At 30.5% G+C, this 21,273-nt stretch overlaps 1 protein-coding gene across 13 annotated transcripts in view; it reads left to right on the plus strand.

Moving 5' to 3' along the window:
• The window catches only part of LOC139489618 (transcription factor 7-like 2), a 56,564-nt gene extending 35,291 nt beyond the window's left edge, over window positions 1–21,273 (plus strand). For 5 of the 13 annotated variants that reach the window (XM_071276222.1, XM_071276225.1, XM_071276228.1 and 2 more), the window contains 8 exons: window positions 1,360–1,474; window positions 4,312–4,396; window positions 6,683–6,874; window positions 8,618–8,789; window positions 10,060–10,222; window positions 11,498–11,569; window positions 11,765–11,852; window positions 17,022–21,273. In XM_071276222.1, the coding sequence (XP_071132323.1) occupies window positions 1,360–1,474; window positions 4,312–4,396; window positions 6,683–6,874; window positions 8,618–8,789; window positions 10,060–10,222; window positions 11,498–11,569; window positions 11,765–11,852; window positions 17,022–17,394 (1,260 nt within the window). In that variant the 3' untranslated portion in view covers window positions 17,395–21,273. Of the gene's footprint in view, window positions 1–1,359; window positions 1,475–4,311; window positions 4,397–6,682; window positions 6,875–8,617; window positions 8,790–10,059; window positions 10,223–11,497; window positions 11,570–11,764; window positions 11,853–12,256; window positions 12,340–17,021 lie in introns of all 13 variants that reach the window. The other 8 variants (XM_071276230.1, XM_071276234.1, XM_071276232.1 and 5 more) reach the window with 5 other exon arrangements.

The following is a 21,273-nucleotide window of genomic DNA, read 5'->3' on the forward strand; positions in this document are numbered from 1 at the left end:
ATACACTGTCATTGTACAACACTTGTATACAAGTATTATTCTTGCAGACTTTGTCAACAGACATGCTGTAAGACCTCAATAATAATAGATTGTAAATTTTTCATGAACAATCCAAAGTTTTTGACTAGAAGTTGTTTGAACAAGACCGATTAAGTTAATTCATATGCTTAAAAATTACCAATTAGTTTAATTATATGCTAGTTCCTGTGTCTTCTTCACTTCTTGTAATTGTCAAAGAAAGAACTAGTCTATTTATTTAAAATTATGCAGTCAAATTGATTTGTATATTTTCTCAGTTGAATGACACAATTTCAGGCCTTTTACAATGAGGTATTTTTAAAATGAAATAAATGGTATCCTTTCTATTATTTTTATTAAGGAAAGGATAATCTGATCGTAAAGATTTCTAAAGTACCTCTTCTATATACTAGGAAGCATACAAGCTTTATCCCCATAAGTATAAGAAGTAAGATTGCAAGAGAAAACAAATGAAAGAACTCCTTTCTTTTTTTTTCTTTCATATCAAATTCAACTTCCGTGGGTTTTCTTTATATCAAGATATAAGTGTTTATTTACCAGGAAAACACTTAAATATCTTAGAAATGTTAACAGTTAAACCTTACTTGTTTTTGTCTAGAGTACATTTCTTTTTTATAGATATACAACTAACTTTAATCATTGTTGTAGAGTATGATTAAAATAAGCAGATTTGTATTATATTTGATGCCATCACTAAGATGACATAGGCAATGAGTGTAGAGTAACATGGATGGATTATTCAGGGATAGACATGATTTTCTTTAGGCGGGGGATCCAAAGGTTGATAGGGTATAAAGTTATGGTTCCCTAGATTTCTTCCTTCTGGCAGTAAGACTTGCTGCAGAATATCCTTTTGATGGTGTCATCTGATGCATCTATGGTATCTTGCCCATTGGAAATGGGATTAAATCTGATACCTCACTGAGTGAAATCTTCTCTGCACAAACTTTGGTTGGTCCATTGGTGGCCTGTGGCAAAGAGAAATTTCTTACCCTGGCTCACATACCCTCTTTCAAGTGGCAGTCCAAAATATGTTAAGACTTTAAACAAAATATATATATTTACAAGAAGAGGATGAACTGTACAGAAAACAATAGAGTATTCAGTAATGTGACTCAGTGAAACAAGTAGGTTCCTTGTTCTTACGGAAAACCTATTGTATTATAATTAAAATATTTACAACTGTTGGCTTCCTACACTTTTTTATTTCATTTAAGGATGCTGATTACAAGGGCAAGTATGACATCTCAAAATTTCTTCATAAAAAATATTGAAATTTACAAAATATATTCCATACTGATTGATAGTTTTATTTTTCAGGGCAGCAAGTTTCAGCCGCCTTTGGCGGGATTGATGATGTACAATAATGAGCATTTTGCACAACCCCCACCCGCACATATGGGCATCCCTCCAGTTCATATAGATCCTAAGTCTGGTAAGTTTGTCGTTTTATGTCATTGTTATGATTTGATATGACTGAGGTTTGGTGGTTGACAGTTTAATTTTCTATAAAACAGGTGTTTTATTTGTCAATTTTTCAGTGTTGATAATTTGAATGAAAAAATCAATGAAAATTAATGGAAACTGGATAAGCTATATACAAATTATAAATGCTTTGTAGTTTGTCAAGTGGGTTAAAAAAATGCTATGCCAAACTTTTGGTTTATAGCAAATAAATATGTTGGATTTCTGTCTCCTAGACATTTATCCCGCTATTTATCATGCGTTATAGTCTACATTGTGGCTGTCCCATGTCAGAAGCCTCTTTAGTGGCTGTCCTATAACCTATTTTAATTGTTTCGTTATTTCGTTTTTTTAAAGCAAAACTTTGATTGTTTAATAAGTATAATTGTATAAATAAACCAATTTTTCAAGACGTTTCGGCCATTGGCCTTCTTTAGTTCTTTATTTTTCCTCTCAACTACATGGCTGACATTACATTGAAAAGATGTTATAGATAAATGTCCAAGAAGAAGACAATAAATGTCTGAAGAAGGCCAATGGCCGAAACGTCTTGAAAAATTGGTTTATTTATACAATTATAAAAAGTATGTTCCCTATTGGAATTTTGAAAACAAGGATGTTTAATAAGTCACAATTTTTTCAAACTCTGGTTGAGCTAGAGATTAATATTTTGGATACCTGTCCAAAAATTAAGACTATGTTGTCTTGCTTGATTTCATTTGGTTATTTTTGTTGCTGGGTTTCTGTTTTGTTGGCATACCCCAAATCTCCTTTGAATTATATGGTGTAACAATTCAAAAATGGCTGATAAAATCTTAAAATTTCCGCTTTTAATTTTAAAGGTATTTTTCATTATGTAAGCTTACATGAATTTTTACAACAGATTGCTAAAATTTATTGAAATTCCATTATTAATGTTGAAATGGAAGCCAACTTGAGTTTAACTGAATATCAATATACCGGTACTTCTAGCTGTCTGCAGATCAGTAATGACGCACCATTATAACCTGATCATCATTCAGGAATAATAATTGTGGTCAAATTTCTTTTCATTTCAAAATATCTTTTTAATCCACAAGCTTGTGTATATCTTATTGCACAAATAACAAAGTGTTTTATTGTAATTTGATGAACTGAATCCATTATTTTAATGAGAAATATCAAAGTGTCATATTTTATATTTTTCCAATCATGAATTTAGAATCACAGGTAGTTCTTTGTCTCCCACTGCTTTAAGTCTGCTTTTTGGTTTTCAGATAGGAGAACATTTTATAAAATTTGAATTGCAAAATTTGAACAGATAATTTTTTATTGAATTTTAGGTAACTCATTTGTTAATGTCAATTTTCACTTTTCTACTTTCAGTGGTTTGTTAATATGACTTGCAGACAATTTAGTAATAGAAAAATAGTTTCCTCCATAAAAAATTTTTCAAGTTTGGTAACAAGCAAAAAATATCAATATCTATTTAGTTATAAATGATAATGGGACAATTAAAGTAAGATTAAAAGCAATAAAATGAAACTTTGTCATTATATGAAAATTTTGTTGTTCAGCCCTGTGGTTTCTTCCTACATATACATGTACAAACAGATGAATGATTATACATGGGGGAGTACAAAATGAATGCTAACAAATTATGTATATGATGAAATATCGTAATGATTAGACCTAAAATTAAAAATTTAAAATATAAATAAATAATAGATTCTACCACTATATAGAGTATTATGTGTTATTTCTCCACTGGAGACCGTTGAATATTCAAATTTGAAACTCGAGACACTGGCGGATCCTGAAATTTTTATAAGTGGGGGCCCACTGACTGCCTAAGGGGGGGTCTCCAGTCAAGCTTTAGTGATTCACAAGATAAGCAACCAAATTTTTTTCCCAATAAGGGGGGGCCCTCTCTCCCTCCCCCCCCCTAAATCTGCCTCTGCATATAAGACATATAAAAGACAAGGTTCTGTGGGGGAATTTATTTTTTTCTCTTATGGTTCTTTCCAAAGATAAATAAAAAGTAAAAACACAAAAAAGATGCATTATTATGTAATGTCATCAGGCATTTTAGCCTTTTACAGGAAGTCACAAAAGCAAATTCAGAAGAAAGCAATAAAAATTGACCTATAAATAGATTTGAATATTGACCAATGAAGAATTGTGATAACAAGATCCACACATTTATCATAAAAAATTATCAAATGGTCAAGGAAAGTTTAAATCAGCTATGAGTATCAGTTATCCATTGTATTGTTGAATACCAATTTTTGTGGATTTTGTTGGTACAGGGGGGACTACAAATTCAAATGTTCGACAAATTACAAATTTCCTAAAAGTATATATACAGACTTCATCAAACCATGAAATTAATTATCCACAAAAATGCAAGTTTTTTTCAATCAACAAAAATAAATGAATCCATAGTATTATGTTTCGAAAAAATTTTGCACCAGGAAAAACCAAACATTTTTCAATGTTTAGATATTGAATTTTAAAACTCTTTACTAGAAATGGCGATCAGATATCCTTGTCTTAATTATATCCTCTCTTCTCCAAATCAATATTACGCAAGAAGGTAACTGATTACTCCTGTAGAAGTTAAGACCAATTAAAAGTTCTTTTTAAAAAACAGATAATTCAGAATTTTTATAAAATAAAAGATAAGAATGTAAGAATTGCCATTAAGACATTGAAGTAGTATAAGATCTGTTGGAAGTAATTTCAAGGCAAATCATGAATAATATCAATTCTGTAACATTTCAGTTAATACTTTATGGAGAATCCTACATGTATTTTTTTTATTTTCAGGTTTACCCAGACCCCCTGTGTACCCCTATCCTGGTTCTGGTCAGTTTCCTCCTAGTCTTTATGGACCAGACATACCAGTGCAATGGTAAGTATCAACAATTTGGACTCTTTTAAGTTATTTTAGGTACAAATAATTTGGATCTGGTCAGTTTCTCATAGCCCATAAGGACACATTTGAACAGTACATTAAATATAGTCCAAATCAGGTAAAAACATTGGAAGTTTCACTCATGCATTATTATGTATAGAATATAGTCCAAAATCTGGAGTAGAACCATTGAATTAGCAATTAAAGGTTGTTTATGTAAGACATAGTCTAAAATGTGACTATAAGTGAGTAAAGTCTTATTTATCATGTGTTTAGGTATCAAACCCTCAGTTTATACTTGCAAAAAAGATTGATCTTTGTGGGTGATATGTGAGGCAAATCTGTCTATTTTTACCTAGTCTTTGGTTACATTATGTAAACTTTTGTCAAATTTAGACACTAAAGAGAAAGTGTGTTGGTATAAATAGAGGTTTCTTTTTTTCCGTGACATTGTTACACTGGCTCCTAGGTTATAAAAGGCAATTTAATTGCCCAGTTATTATTAGCTGTGTATTTCCAGGATTATCGTGACACACTTGTGCTGAAAATTGTTTATTAAAAAGGGTAATTTTGCTGTTTTGACCTAAACCACCAGTTTATTTGGCCAATTATGACGAGAGTTATATTGGCTATTACACAGTAATAAAACGATTATAAAATGGGGAATTATGGGATAGCAGTGTCATAATCTAATGTCCAGCCTACCATTCAATGATCATTAGCTCGGTTTATTGTAGACAAGTGGAAATCTGATGTTTTTATGGACCATAAAACGGATTATGATGCTAAAGTTCAGAGGGCACTTATTATTTTGAAGTATGCATGGTACAAGTCCTATATTGGCTTCTTGTAAATGAGAATTTAATGTTTTTTATTGCACTGAAAGAGTTGAAGATTCTTTTAATGGCTATTGTTGGCTGTTACTGTTGCATTTTAAATGGGAGTAAATGCATTTGATAACGATTGTTGTGGAAGATTTATAGCAGTTCAAATAATTCTGAAACAGCAGGATGATATAATGATTTAGAAAAAAAAAAAAAAATTTCATTTTATGATTGCTGTTGATAAAATAGATACGAGCCAAGTGTTAGTTTTGTGGTATTCAACTGGTCAAAATATCTTGAGCTGTGTGCGTAATGTTTTGTCAAACATGAAAAATACATTTCATTTTTGATGTTTTCAGAAAAACTCTCACTTTTAAATTACTGCAGAAAATCTACAGATATCTTCACATCATATTCGAAGAAAATGTTCATTTTTGAAAGAAAAAATTTAACTGCAGTGGTGTTTTTTTCTCTGCAAATTATAGATATGACAACTGAAATTTTCAGACAATTGTTATAAAAAAAATCGTTTTGTGAAAAATTGAGAGAGTTATTATCATAACTCTTCTGTGGTGAAGTTTCAGTTTTGACAAATAGATGTCTAGAAAAGTTCTTTGTTTTCTTAACATAGATAAATGCATTTGTTTTTCTCAGTTATGAAATGAAATGGTCTATTTAGGAATTTTAGAACAAAAATAAAAGAAAAAGGTTTTCATACATTTTAAGAATCAGTAAAGGTACTTTCCTTGAACAAATGATTGAACATGTTTTATGAATGGAAAGAATGCTCATACAATTTAAGAGGTAGTACAAGGTTTGTGCAGTGTCCATATGTTACATGTCAGTGTTTTTTTATTGGTTTACTATGTTAAGTGAAAAATCTACGGAATTATTATTATAACTCTTCTGTGGTGAAGTTTCAGTTTTGACAAATAGATGTCTGGTAAAGTTCTTTGTTTTCTTTACATAGATAAATGCATTTGTTATCAATTATGAAATTAAATTATTATATTTTCATGCAAAGGCATCATTGTCTTGTAACCATGCTTTAATAGATAAACAATAAAAAAAATAATTAAATTACACTATCCATCTGACATCTGAAGTTACAAAGGGTGAAACAAAAATATACAACAATGATCACTTATAAGTCATAAAAATTTCGGCATCACCTTTGATCAATTCTGGTCGTAAAATAAAATATTTTGTAAAAAGGTCTGTAGAAAACTGAAGTTAACAGTTAAATCTCAGTTATTCTTGGCTTCTCTATGTTGGAGTGTCAAAGGGAGAATTTTAAAATTATACAAATAAAATGGTCTTAACAGTTGTACATATTAATTTGATAGACAACTTTTTGCCATCTGACATAGCTATGTTATTTACTGGAGATTAAAAAGCAAAGATTAATACAGCATTTATTAAAAAAATCATTTATATTATGTATTATTTTTCTTTTCAGGCAAAGACCTCCAGGGTATCCTATTACCTCAGGTGCCTTTTCTGGGCCTTACCCACCCTCATTATCTAGTTCATCATTTAGATTTGGTCCACCAGGACTCTTTCATCCTCATCATGGTTTACATCATCCAGGCATGCCTCATCCAGCCTTAATGTCACCCGGACCAAAACAGGAGCCACAAGATAATCATAGGTAATGTATTCAGAATGACAAGGTGTAATTGCTTAAGGTTACGGTATATCAACTGTTTATTTCTTAAATTTGAATCAGCTTTTAAAAAATGCATGCAAGTATACACCGAAATATTGAATTCGTTATTGAATATATATTATAAGCATGCTTTCATATAGAAAAATTATTATAGAATTAGGGAATTTCTAGTTAAATTGTTTAATTTCTTACTTGTCACAACATTTGCATCTGGAGGAAGGAGAAATGCTTAATGTCAGCAGAATAGCAACTTCCAAAATTTGTTTTGACAAAATTAAAGACAAAAGTTCTTATTGTTAATCATGGTTTTGTGATCAGACCAATTAACATGTGTCAGAACATGATATTTACATTTTTAATGGGAGGTGTGACAAGTGTCACTGTCGTTTAAATCATATACATGCTTTTATGTTCAAATAATTGTTTTATATACATGTAAATACACGGAAAGAATCATGGTATAATGAATGAAATAAATGTTTAGCTTTTATTATGGTTCACATAGAAATCTACATGGATATAGTATTTGAGCTCCATTGAAGTCGTTTGTTTAAGAATTTTTTCCAAAAAATAAAAAAAAGCAGCAAAAAAAGATTCTCATATGTTTAAAGAATTAGTGCAAGTATTTTCATTGAACAAATAATTGAACATGATTTATGAATGGAAAGAATACAATGTAGGTACTACAAGATTTGGGCAGTACCTTGAGTTGAATGTCATAATGTTTTTTTATTGATTTACAATGTTATGATATATGACAATAAATTGACACTGTTTAACTTTCTGCTTTACTATTACAAACCACATTAAGAATAAGTAAAAACTCTCTCATGATATCAAATCTTATGTGTTATGTATTGAACCCGATTTATCCCGGTTTCAGTGGTTATTAACCCCGATATCAGCTGACGTTTACAGAAATTTCCTACATTAGTTCATAAAACTTTTTCTTGACATTTAAATAAATTCTCATTGATTTTTAAATTCTAAACAAAAGCATTAACACAATAGCTCATGGATTACACATGTTTTTGTTTTGTTTAGAGAGTAGATTACTTTGAATGATGCCCATACTTCGGTCAGTTTAAGATCACGATCCCTTGAGATCTCAATTATTTGAATTTGAAAAAGTCTTATGATGTTGAAAATCTTCTTTTAATGTTAGGATATACAAACATAGAAATTGTAAATTGAAATAGTAAAATACTGCTATTGTTGTGAAATGTTCCATATCCTAGGTTAATGAAGATTTATCAGAATACAACAATGTTTTCCAATCAGAGAGAATAATTTTATAGAGATGATCAGTATTAAGATTCAAGTTTTCAATAAAAAGAATCATCTTAAGGAATAATAGTTGTAATACCTTGTAGGAAGAATGCTGTTGATTTCACCACCTTTTTTTATATCTTCACAATAAGATATCTAAAATCAATATAAACCATGTATTTTGGATTAATTTTGAAAAGAAAGACAAAAAACTAACGAAATAAACCAACAAGTTTTGCATTTTAAAAAGTTCAGACACAAAAAAATAGACATTAAATTAAAACAAAAAAAAACCAGAAAGATTTTTCAACATGAGGATGAAATATTATATGAAATACACAAAAGTTTAGAACAATGAGTGAATTAAACATAGTCTGATGAGCTTAGAAAAAATCTAGCATCCTGTTTTTGGTCATATAAAGGAACTAAAATATTGTATTTTTTATCTTCCTTTAGGAATATGCACGATCAAGGCCCACCAGAAGAAACCGCAGCCCAGAAGAAAAAAAATCATATTAAAAAACCTTTAAATGCCTTTATGTTATTTATGAAAGAACAAAGGGCAAAGGTTGTAGCAGAATGTACTTTAAAAGAATCGGCAGCAATTAACCAAATTTTAGGGAGAAAGGTAAGGATCAAGTAGAATTAGGACTCGTTAGGATTTCTTCATCTTCGTTTACAAGGGATAGGCATGAAGACGGTCCTCAGGCTCACAGAAGGAACAAAAGTTATAAAAAAAAACCTGTTAAATCCATTTATGTTTTTTAGAAAGAGGAAAGGCAAAAGATTGTTAAAAAGTGAACGTAAAAAGAGTGCAGCAATTAACCAAATTTTAGGTCGAGAGGAACATACCAGTATTTTTCTGTAATTTTCAGTACAAGTTATTTAGGGGCAGTACTATATTTTTCAAAAAATTAGTACAAGTATACTGTTGTATTATTTCATCCTTAGAAACATATGTAATTTACTGTGAAAACTTGACAAGTGTAAGATTAATTGATAAACATTTGTTCATCTTTAGAGGCAACAGGTTTTATTGACATAATTTAAATTTATAAATAAATCATGTAAATAGGCCAAAATGTGCAACAAAGTCACTTTTTCATATCAAATTGTCATTATAGGACATTGACATTTATGTATAGGTTTAATGTGAAAAAGACAAAAGTGATTTATTTTTATTAAAATACATAGAATTAAAATTGAGAATTGAAATGAGGAATGTTTCAAAGAGACACAATGAGCACATGGATCCTAAGCTACATGATATTTCTTTGTATTACCTCAACATTAGAAACAAATAATAGCAGACAAAACAAATTGAAGTAAAAAAAAGGCAAAATGAGTCCTTCAATGCAACAATGTGAAATTATCAGAATATTTATTTTACATTTATCTAAAGTGCACATGGTCTTTAGAAGTTCTCCCATGTGTCTGTGGACAAGAAATTTAAAAAAAATAAAAATAATTTGCAATTATAATTACTGCAAAAACAAAACAAAAGAATATAATATTTTTATGATAGATCATGATTTAATTCTAAATTAGTTTTGACTGTTGCCTATCTGTCTGTTTTGAGAGTTATCATAAGGGCTATTCCAGAAAAAAATGTATGGGGGGGGGGGGGGTGGGTTGGAAGGCAGTTTTTGTCAGCACCTGCCACCCAGACAATTGTAATTGAGAATTATAGTGCATTATAGTGTGAAAAGTTGCTCTGATACCCATCACCCATGTATTATTAATATAATGTGCCTTCCAATCCCCCCCCCCCTACATTTTTTCTGGAATAGCCCTAAGGTCTATTTCAGTGGCATGCCTTTCAGTTTTGAGAGTTATCATAAGGTCTATTTCAGTGGCATGCCTTACAGTTTTGAGAGTTATTATAATGTCTATTTCAGTGGCATGCCTTAGATAGATCTGAACAAGCCAAATATTACGAGATGGCACGAAAAGAAAAGGAACTTCATCTGCAGCTTTATCCTGGTTGGAGTGCTCGAGACAACTACGCAGTTCATACAAAAAAGAAACGGAAAAAGAAAGATATCCATGGTGGAGAAAAAGGTTTGTTTGTTTTTATGTCCGACACTGTTGTGGTAGTTTACTATTTTTCACCAGATTTTTGCACACATACATTCAGAAACGGTTTAAATGCTGAAGAAGATATTTGTTCTACTCATATAGTCTTTAAAAGTTTCTCATTCTTTTTAAAAAGATCTTTAAATTTTCATGCACACTGAAATGTTAATTTTAAAAATGTTTACTCTTTACCCCACTCTTGATGGTTGTGAGAATTTAAATAAAGGAGATAATTTAATTGTTTTTGTAATCTTGAGACCAACATTTTTGTTTTACAGACCTTTAATTTATTTTATACATTTAACTCCAAGGAGGATAAAATAATGCTTAATTACATGTTCAGTTCCTGTAAAGTTCCTAAAACATTGCAGATGTATTAGTGAATACATCTTATTTAATATGCCTCATTATTATATTTCAAGAATGATTTAACTTAAGAATACACTGATCTGCACTGATTTTTTTTTTCTTATATACTTAATATCAAGTTAGTGTGGTATAATAAATACTGTAATTTCAGAAATTACTGCAAATTATTTATTTGAAAACTGTGACTGGTAATTAATTGTCACAATAGTAAGAACTTGCATTCTGATATTTGATACTAATAGATTATTGTTGATCATCTCAACGAGATTGATTTTTCTCGCTTGAGCCAGTCACGGCGAAAGCCAGAAAAGCAATCGAGTTGAGATGACCAATGATAATCTGTTTATCGCTATTTTACCTATGACGACATTGTCAATTTCATGTCAATTTTATTAGCAACGCCACGTGGCTCCTTAGTTTCTAGCGATAATTTTCCATCTCAAGCGAGTAGCATGATATGAATATTATCACAAAAAAGATCAAAAGAAAAATGCACAAAATAGCGATAATTATACTTATATCTGTCATACAGAATTTCTTGGAATCACAATAATAAATCTTGATTATTTTCATTTGTATATATCTTTTGAATTAACAGTATTTATTAAATTATAAATAAAAAATGCATTATCAAAAAGAAAACTTCAAGCACCTTAAAAAATGTTTTAATATTTTCTGTTGTGTATGTATGTTAGAAATATATAACTTAATACTGTATCTTATTCTTTTCTATTCTTAACTAATTCTTAACTTTTCATCTAAATAATTATATAAATCTAAGCCACATTAATTTCATTTAATTGCCTTATGGGAACGAATATCAAAATCTTCCAAGAATTGAAATACAGTATTAAACATTGTGCAGTAAAATTTGATTTTTTTCAAATTTAGGCTGCTCGCCCATAAGTCATAAAATGAAATTGATGTGGCCAAAGGATGGACAGGAAAGTTATTCTCCTCAAGGTAAGATTAATGTTGTCAGCAATTTATATTGACCATGAATTTTGTACTCAGCTAATTCTGTTATTTTTTTGCTAGAAAGAAATGCCTTGTAGTATTAATATAAGAGAGACAACTCTAATTTAATTGTCTAACATTGATAGAAAGTTTTTTGATAGATCATTTTGAAGCTTATTCAAAATCCTCTCTTAATTTTAGATATGTGGGTAGCAGATTGTTCCAGTGCAAAGAAATGTAGGGCCCGGTATGGAGTTGAACAACAGAATCAGTGGTGCAAGCCTTGTCGGTAAGTTACCATTCCACTGGTAAAGGGTTTGTGGTTTCTTGAAACAAAAGTAAAATGGCTTAAATGAAATGTAAGTTGTGACACCTTTTTTTCCTCAGAGATTTCTTTTGTTATATTTTGAAAATGTTGAAATTTGGTAATGCCAATATTTGATAGCTGAATTCTCTGAGGTAGTAGAAAGATTTCACTATTACATTCCTTTCAGAGAGGTGATCACTTGCATGGGATCAGGGATCAGGTCCCAGATATTTCTGTTTTTACAACACTAATATAACATTTTGTTTGCAGTGACTGGCAGTATGTGTTTTATCTGTTGTATGACCTTCATTTGAGTTGTATGACCTTCATTTGAATGGATTTCCTCACTGGACTTTTCTGCAGTGGTCATGTTATCTATTTTTCAGATCTTCGCTTGAACAAACGTCCGATCCGACTGCTGACATTAAACAGAGCAATTCTCCGGAGGTACAATAACACTATGTATAAGGTACCATGTCAGCATGCTACGCCACGGAATGCTTAACATTATATATTGTTTGCAAATTCATAATTGCTTGAATTTACTTTGAGAAATTCCATCTTCACAGGAAATATTTGTTTTTGTTTATTTGCTTTATTACTTTAGTTGCATTTTTTTGTTTTTGTCAAATGAAATTTTAAAGTAGCAATTGCATGTTGCTATGGCAATAGAGCCACAACCATTTTAAGCTTGTGAAGATGGTTGTTTAAGCTCTGTAGCTTGCTGCTTATTTTATTTACACACTAGACATGCTTCAACCTCATAATTGCCAGATGCTTGTTTCCCTAGCATGAATTAACCCTTTCATCCCCATGTGGATTGTAATAAAAATCCATTTGGGAGAAAAAAGGGGGGTGAAAGGGTTCTAACAGCTATGATTGTATGAGTCAGGTAGAATAAAGGCCTGCATAACAAGTCAAAAATGTTTGAGACATTATAAAAACCCTTTCACCCCTTCTGATTTACAATGAAACAAGTATTTTACACTGTTACTTCTTTGTTTCATTTTATTGCAAGGGGTGGCAGGATATCAGACTAATGGATTAATAAATTGTATTTTCACTTTGTTTTGAACATAATTATTTCATATTATTACTCAGATGATTATAAAAGGTCATATGCAATGGTTTTGATACATTTACTCTTCAAAAATTTGTTTTGCTATATTTAAAAATACTACTCACTGAAAATTCAAGGAAATCAGTTTTATATAGTCTTGATATTTTTTCTCATTAATTTTCTGTATTTTTTTTCCATTTTCCAATCACTTGGGATCTTGATTTTGTGAGAATTTGATACACCCCTGTCAGTTAACCAACTTGACCAATCTGATTTTGTTCATCTTTTATATGGACTTTTTTTTCGGCACTATGCTATTTGCTGTCCACTGTTAGTGTCTTTTCAATGCTTTATCAGGTACCATGATTTATTGGTGCCTTTGTGTACCTGGGTTGTCCATTTAAATGCTCAGATGCCATAAGGGCAGCATATTTAGGTTGAGGAATCAAGAATCATATCCATGTATTGGTCAGTAGGCATATTGTTTCAGCCTACAGACAATGTATTTTATATCCTCACTATAAAATGGCGGCTATATTGCAATCTTTTTGCTATCTGTTTTTATCACACTTTTAAGTCCCACTTTTCTTAGAAACTAGTTAACAGAATATTCATATTTGGACAGCAGCTATACAATGATGAGTTGTAAGGTGTGAGCACTTTTTCCGATAATTGGTTTCTGTTTTTCTGCTTTGAATTTTTCAATGAATGAAATTATTTTATTGAACTTCAACAAAATGACTGTATATTTGGTCAGTAGCTCAATAGTGATATGTTGTTACATGTGTGTGCTTTATGGGTTTGTCAGACACCTTCATGTTTTCCTATTCTTCCAATGACAAGCTGGGGAATACTTAGAAGGGCAACATGTGGATTTTTCTACTGTTTAGTGGGATTCTTTATGGGTTTGTCAGACACCTTCATGTTTTCCAATTCTTCCAATTACAAGCTGGGGAATACTTAGAAGGGCAACATGTGGATTTTTCTACTGTTTAGTGGGATTCTTTATGGGTTTGTCAGACACCTTCATGTTTTCCTATTCTTTCAATTACAAGCTGGGGAATACTTAGAAGGGCAACATGTGGATTTTTCTACTGTTTAGTGGGATTCTTTATGGGTTTGTCAGACACCTTCATGTTTTCCTATTCTTCCAATTACAAGCTGGGGAATACTTAGAAGGGCAACATGTGGATTTTTCTACTGTTTAGTGGGATTCTTTATGGGTTTGTCAGACACCTTCATGTTTTCCAATTCTTCCAATTACAAGCTGGGGAATACTTAGAAGGGCATCATGTGGATTCTTCTACTGTTTAGTGGGATTCTTTATGGGTTTGTCAGACACCTTCATGTTTTCCTATTCTTTCAATTACAAGCTGGGGAATACTTAGAAGGGCAACATGTGGATTCTTCTACTGTTTAGTGGGATTCTTTATGGGTTTGTCAGACACCTTCATGTTTTCCTATTCTTCCAATGACAAGCTGGGGAATACTTAGAAGGGCAACATGTGGATTCTTCTACTGTTTAGTGGGATTCTTTATGGGTTTGTCAGACACCTTCATGTTTTCCTATTCTTCCAATGACAAGCTGGGGAATACTTAGAAGGGCAACATGTGGATTCTTCTACTGTTTAGTGGGATTCTTTATGGGTTTGTCAGACACCTTCATGTTTTCCTATTCTTCCAATGACAAGCTGGGGAATACTTAGAAGGGCATCATGTGGATTATTCTACTGTTTAGTGGGATTCTTTATGGGTTTGTCAGACACCTTCATGTTTTCCTATTCTTCCAATGACAAGCTGGGGAATACTTAGAAGGGCATCATGTGGATTATTCTACTGTTTAGTGGGATTCTTTATGGGTTTGTCAGACACCTTCATGTTTTCCTATTCTTCCAATTACAAGCTGGGGAATACTTAGAAGGGCAACATGTGGATTCTTCTACTGTTTAGTGGGATTCTTTATGGGTTTGTCAGACACCTTCATGTTTTCCTATTCTTCCAATGACAAGCTGGGGAATACTTAGAAGGGCAACATGTGGATTCTTCTACTGTTTAGTGGGATTCTTTATGGGTTTGTCAGACACCTTCATGTTTTCCTATTCTTCCAATGACGAGCTGGGGAATACTTAGAAGGGCAACATGTGGATTCTTCTACTGTTTAGTGGGATTCTTTATGGGTTTGTCAGACACCTTCATGTTTTCCTATTCTTCCAAAGACAAGCTGGGGAATACTTAGAAGGGCAACATGTGGATTCTCCTACTATTTAGTGGGATTCTTTATGGGTTTGTCAGACACCTTCATGTTTTCCTATTCTTCCAATGACAAGCTGGGGAATACTTAGTAGGGCAACATGTGGATTCTTCTACTATTTAGTGGGATCCTTTTCAACTGTGCTACCACAGTACATTTGTTGTCTGTAGAAAGTGTCTTTAGTGACTGCACCAAGATTGGACTATATTTCAACCCCATGTACTACAAATGGATTACACACTATCAGGAGAGAGATTAAATTTACTTTCAACCTTCTACCAACTTTTGGTTTTAAAAGTTGCCTTTCTTGACCAAATGGCTGTCTGAAAACCTTTGAAAGTATTCATGTTTAAATAAACACTTTGCATATGATCTTGAGCTATACAGAAGTAATAAAGTTGAAATTTTTTTTTGCATGAAACAAAAACAAAGTGATCTTACAGTGTAAAATTTATTTCAGATTGTAATATATATATATATAGATTTAATTACAGGCTTTGTTTTACTACTCTACTTACATACGTCATCTTGAAGTTTTTGTGATATGTTACTGATCTTGCTCTTTTTACTTGGCTTAACCTGAGTCTTGTTTGTCCAAATGTCATACTGATATTTTATCATATGCAGGAAATGGTCAATTATAGGCTTTTTGATGTTGATAACAATAATAAGTCTTCCTGAAATTATTATATTGTATAATACTTTGAATAACTTCAAATACTAAAATAAAGTTAAAAGGCTAAACGGTATATATATATATTGATGACCTAAAAAAATTGGTGTTGTCTGCTTACTGTTCACTATTCAAACATTTTAATAGTTGTAAAAAACTATCATTAAAATTATAGCGTGATTACAGAATAGGCACAACTCAGGAATTGTGTTGCATAAATGCCATATCCTATATAAAGTCTTTTTTTTTTAAATTTGAATGCTGACCTTAAGATATTTTATTTGTTTGGTTTTTTTTTACGTTGTTGAGCTACCGTCTCTTCCTTCCTATATTCAAGTTTTCAAGTGACAATTTTCCAACTAAAAATACAATAGATCCTCTGTTTAAGCTAAAAAGCCTTGATGGCCAATAAGTAGATAGCTGCTAAGCATCTTTCTTTACACACTGGACTATAAAATCCAGCTGGAAACGAAATATCACAATTTCAATAGTCCTAAATCAAAGGATTAAGATATAGTAGTTATAATGGCATATTAGAATATAAACAGTAGAATGCTAGTTCATTTTATACTTTTAATCTCGTTGCATCATTTTAAATGCAAGATATAATTTTGTACAACAGATAGCCAGAGTAATAGTCCTGCTTATTAGTTCATCTCTCACCTATTATCAGCTTTATACACCTGAACCTAGCCTATATAGTATATGCTTTGTCGGGCTAGATTTATTAAGCTTAAGCTATATATTGTAATATGTAGTAAATTATACTATATGTATATTTATATATATGTAGAAATGCTTTTCTTTGATTTTAACAAGTTTCAGAATAAATATTTAATTAAAAATAATATAAACCATCTACAAATCTACAACTCGCTACATTTTCAATTCATTAATGTTTTTGTTTTGGATAAAATTTTCTCTAATAATTGCATGATATTTAAGATTTAACTACATAAATTTGTTTTTGTAAAAAAGAATTTTCCTGCAAATTGTTGAAAATTTTTGAGTTAACAAAATGAAGAAAAAAAAATCAACCAAGGGGGAAAAAGAGCATCAGGTTGAATTATTACCATGTTATGTTGGACATACATGTAATTAGATTGAAGATACAATTTGAGTCATTATATAAGCTATGGTTGATAACATTTTGTATTCTGATTTCAGACGGAAGAAGAAATGTATAAGGTATTTGATGGGTGATGAAGGAGGAGAAACAGATGGAGATGAGGGCCACATTAGTGACAGCAATCGTACTGGATCATTGCATGACAGTGATTCAATGACTGGTAGTCCCATGCATTCGGTTACGAGTGACGATGCCTTTTCTACACCATCCAAGTCTTTCTACCGACATTCTCCTTCGCCTTTAGGTGTAGGAAATTCGGACCTTGACTTTACGTTAAAAAGCGATCATACTCATATTGACATTGAATCAGGGGAGATTGATGTGTGTTCACAAGATAATGACTTGAATATTACACTCACATCAAGTCCGCTGAAATCCTCGCCATATCGTAATCACATACCGGTCACATAAAGGGATCAATCTTCATTCACCTATTTGTACATAATATAGACAGTGATTCTGTACAGCATAATAATGATCTCCAATTTCACCTCATTAGTTGTGATCAAAAGTACACAAAATATGTATGGGATGTGTTCAGTTTATCATCGTGTTGGTGTGCGCCAAAGGACGCTTTGCCAACATTTCTTGTGCCGTCTGTGATGTCAACAAATATCTTCATTTGTACCTCAAATCAGTTTTGGCAATTAGTATGCCTCTATTTAAGAGGTTTAATCTACTGGTTATTACTTAAAAAATGGCATTTTGCCCGAGAACAATTTTGTTGTAATTTACTTTCAAAATTTGTTTTCAATTCCAATACATTTTTGTCTCAAAAAAGGAATACAGGAGCACCTCTTTAACCTTAATTGGCTTAATAGTTTTTATTTAAATTTTAGAATCAAAATTTGAATTTGGAGGATGAATAATAGAAAAATATCTGTTGCAAATTTGGTTATTCAGTTGATAACTGAGTAGAATAAAAAAAGTCAATCTATAAATTTAACAATTCTGGTCATTTAAATGAAGGTGTCAGTTGTGTTCTCCACTTCATGCCATTTTTATAGGAATTTGGTTGTAGAACAAATATTTTATGTTTTGAAAACAAATTATTCTTGTTATGTAATGTTAACTTGGAGAATTAATTGTGTTTGAAAATTTGTATTTTAGTATTGAATTTTTTTTATGATGAAATCTACAATTGGAATATTTTACTTATCACATTTTCATTGTTTTTGTTTTTTAATGTCCAGTGTTATGTTTGAAGAAAAGTTTATATGAATATAGAATATAGAGTTTATATAATATTTCATCCGGTTAAAAACAAAAACATTACGAGTGACCAGCTTAGTACTCTTTTTATATGATCTTACTCTTCAAAGTATTTTTGAAAGGCAAATTTTAAAATAAAGATTCTTTTTAAGTAATGAATTTTATTTTTAAATATTAGAATGATAATTATTATTGTACTGCCTTATAAAGTCAAAAATCTTAATTGGTTGTATAGAATTTTCAGTCTAAATTAACTGGTCAAATATTGTTGTTATATGAATTAGGAGATACTGGACTACACAAGAATTGCAATGTGGTATAAGCTGCCCATTTATAATTGGTGCAAATTTTTTACATTTATTTTAAGGGATCTAAGATCATTGATATATATTTATTTGTAAAGAGCTTTTGTGTGTGTATTTTGTCTCACAATACAGATATATATTTGTAAACTAGTCCTGCCTTAGTGAAAATTCAATTTAAATAATTGAATGTTTTTTTTCTTCCGCTTTAAGGTTAATAATTTCTGACATTGTGCCAAACCATTTTGCAAAAGCAGTTAAATTTAGTGATGATATACAACTAAAACAAATATTATTATTTCAATTAAAATGAAGTTGAATAATCTGTTCGATGCATCCATCATAGTCTGGACATTTTATATACCATCCAAGCATCCTTTTAGGTTACAAACCCTTTTGATATTGTGATCTTTATTTTCTCCTTGAGTGTTATGGCCTGTTTAAGCTAAAATTTAAGCAAGTTATATGCCCATGAGTAATTTCCCCTAAGTTTTAATTTGATGCCTTCTACAATATTTCATTTTATTCATGGAACAATTAAATACACATATGATGCACTCCTGGCAGAATTTTTAAGGCTTTGTTGTCATTAGCCCTTACCATACTTGAAAGGACAAGGTATTATTTATACTGACAATTTCTTTGATAACATTCCATCTTTTGATTACTTCCCCTTGTTTGTACAAATTATAGATGTATTGTGATTCAGATCATAATGTATAAATGTGAATCTGTGTGTGATTCTGATGTGTGTATGTGTATGATGAAATAAGAAGGATGAAGATGATTGATGTAATATTTTGCTCCTACATTTATAAATGATGTTAGAGTGTTTTCTAGAATATAGATTTATTTTTGGTCAGTTCTCCATCAAATGGTCACATACTGTTAGGATGTAGACGTAACAGTATGGTAGCTCATAATGTGCATGAATGTAAATTTTCAGAAAATATTGATGTGAATTGAGTATCATGTGCCTAATTATTATAATTAATTATCGTTGTTCAAATAATATTATTGAAGGAGATTAAATGTGGCTTTTTCTATTTATTTCCGGTTTTAAAAATCTTTATCAATGATTTCAACCCTATAATTTTCATTTTTTTTAAAATTTGTTTAATAGACAAAAACCTTTCAATTTTATTCAAAAGTAGCATTAGAACAAAAATGGAGACTAATTTATTTTATCCATTTCAAAATTTAATTTTATTCCGTGAAGTATATTTCAAATATTTTACTTAAAAATTGTTGCCAATGATTTTCTTTTTAATGTCAACAAAATTAAATTTAGCATTGTTTTTGTTTTTGTTGCATTTTTTTTTAGAGAACTTTATATTCAAACATTTTATTAAATAAGTAGTTATTACTTATTATTTTTTTTATTGTTCTACAAATCTACAAAACAATTGACGGACAATTAAGATCCTTCTGACGGAAGTTAGATAGATGTGTCATGTGTTAACTTACAAAATGGAGACATGTAGGAGAACATTTTCAGCCATTGTTCATATTATTTATGTTTCACGCTTTATTGTGTATGTTCTTCATGTGTTATAGTGCTAATTTCAGGGATTCCTGATCAAATGTATAGCGTGCACTGCCAATACATTATTTATATCATGCTTTGTATTTATTTTATACACTGTAATATCATTTTCTTGCATCGTTCAGCAATATTGAGCTTGTTTTCTGGGACTGCCTACTATTTGTATTTTTAATGAATATTTAATAATTATGATGTGACTTCAATTCATTTAAATCTACTGTGTATTTATTTCGAAAGATGTAAAAAACTTACTTAATTTGAAACATTTCCTACTTTTAATATATGATGTCATCTATTGTTACATGGATGTACAGATAACCTTAATACAAACGATACACATTAAAAATAGGAAAAAAAACAACATTTATTAAAATAATTACGGAAAGTTCTGTAGTAAATGGAAGGTAATTATTCTGCTTCAAGTACCAATCAATACCAATAAATGAGATCAAAATTTATAAAAAGTCAACAATGTTTCTACTCATTTAGTTTGCATATAGGTATGTTGTATTATTTTATATTTCTGTATGTATCTTATTGTTGCAAAAAAATCAGATACAAAATTAAATTGAAATTAGAAGTGTAAATTTAGCCTATAATACTTAATCATGGATGCATTTCTATAAGCAATCCTAAATGATAAATCTTTAAGGTTACATTATTTGTATATATTATTTACTATATTTAACCTCATTATTGGCCTCTAAGCATTTCAACCCTTAACTTTTTTGAAAGAGATTATTTCATTTTTTTTTGGAACAGCTATTTTTGTCAATGCAATGTTATCTGTATTTTCAAATTCTGATTTAAAGATAAAAATGGAAAATGGATAATTTGAAAAAAGGAATTGTGCATTTAAGTTCCAAATAACTTAATATTCTGTAATATTGATAAAAAGCAAACTGAAAACAATTATCTGAACTGTAACCCAGACTAAAAACACAATCCATGTATAGTAAGAAATCTTGCTTCATTCCCCACCTTGCAATTTTGTTTTGTTTATTCATGTTTTTTCCACCATTAATATGTAAGTTGCACATTATTTGTGTACAAAATACACATGTTAATTTACAATGAATTTTAAGCGGGTCTTTATTTTCTTATGGTGCTTTATTTAGATTAATCAATGGCTGAAATGTTCTTTGACATGTCTCATGGACTATAATTTTACTGTGTATTTTCTATGTTACAGCATTCTTGTTTCTGTAATAAACCTCAGTTAAATACGTA

The sequence above is a fragment of the Mytilus edulis genome, chromosome 9 (assembly GCF_963676685.1).
Source record: "Mytilus edulis chromosome 9, xbMytEdul2.2, whole genome shotgun sequence".
NCBI classification, from domain to species: Eukaryota; Metazoa; Mollusca; class Bivalvia; order Mytilida; family Mytilidae; genus Mytilus; species Mytilus edulis.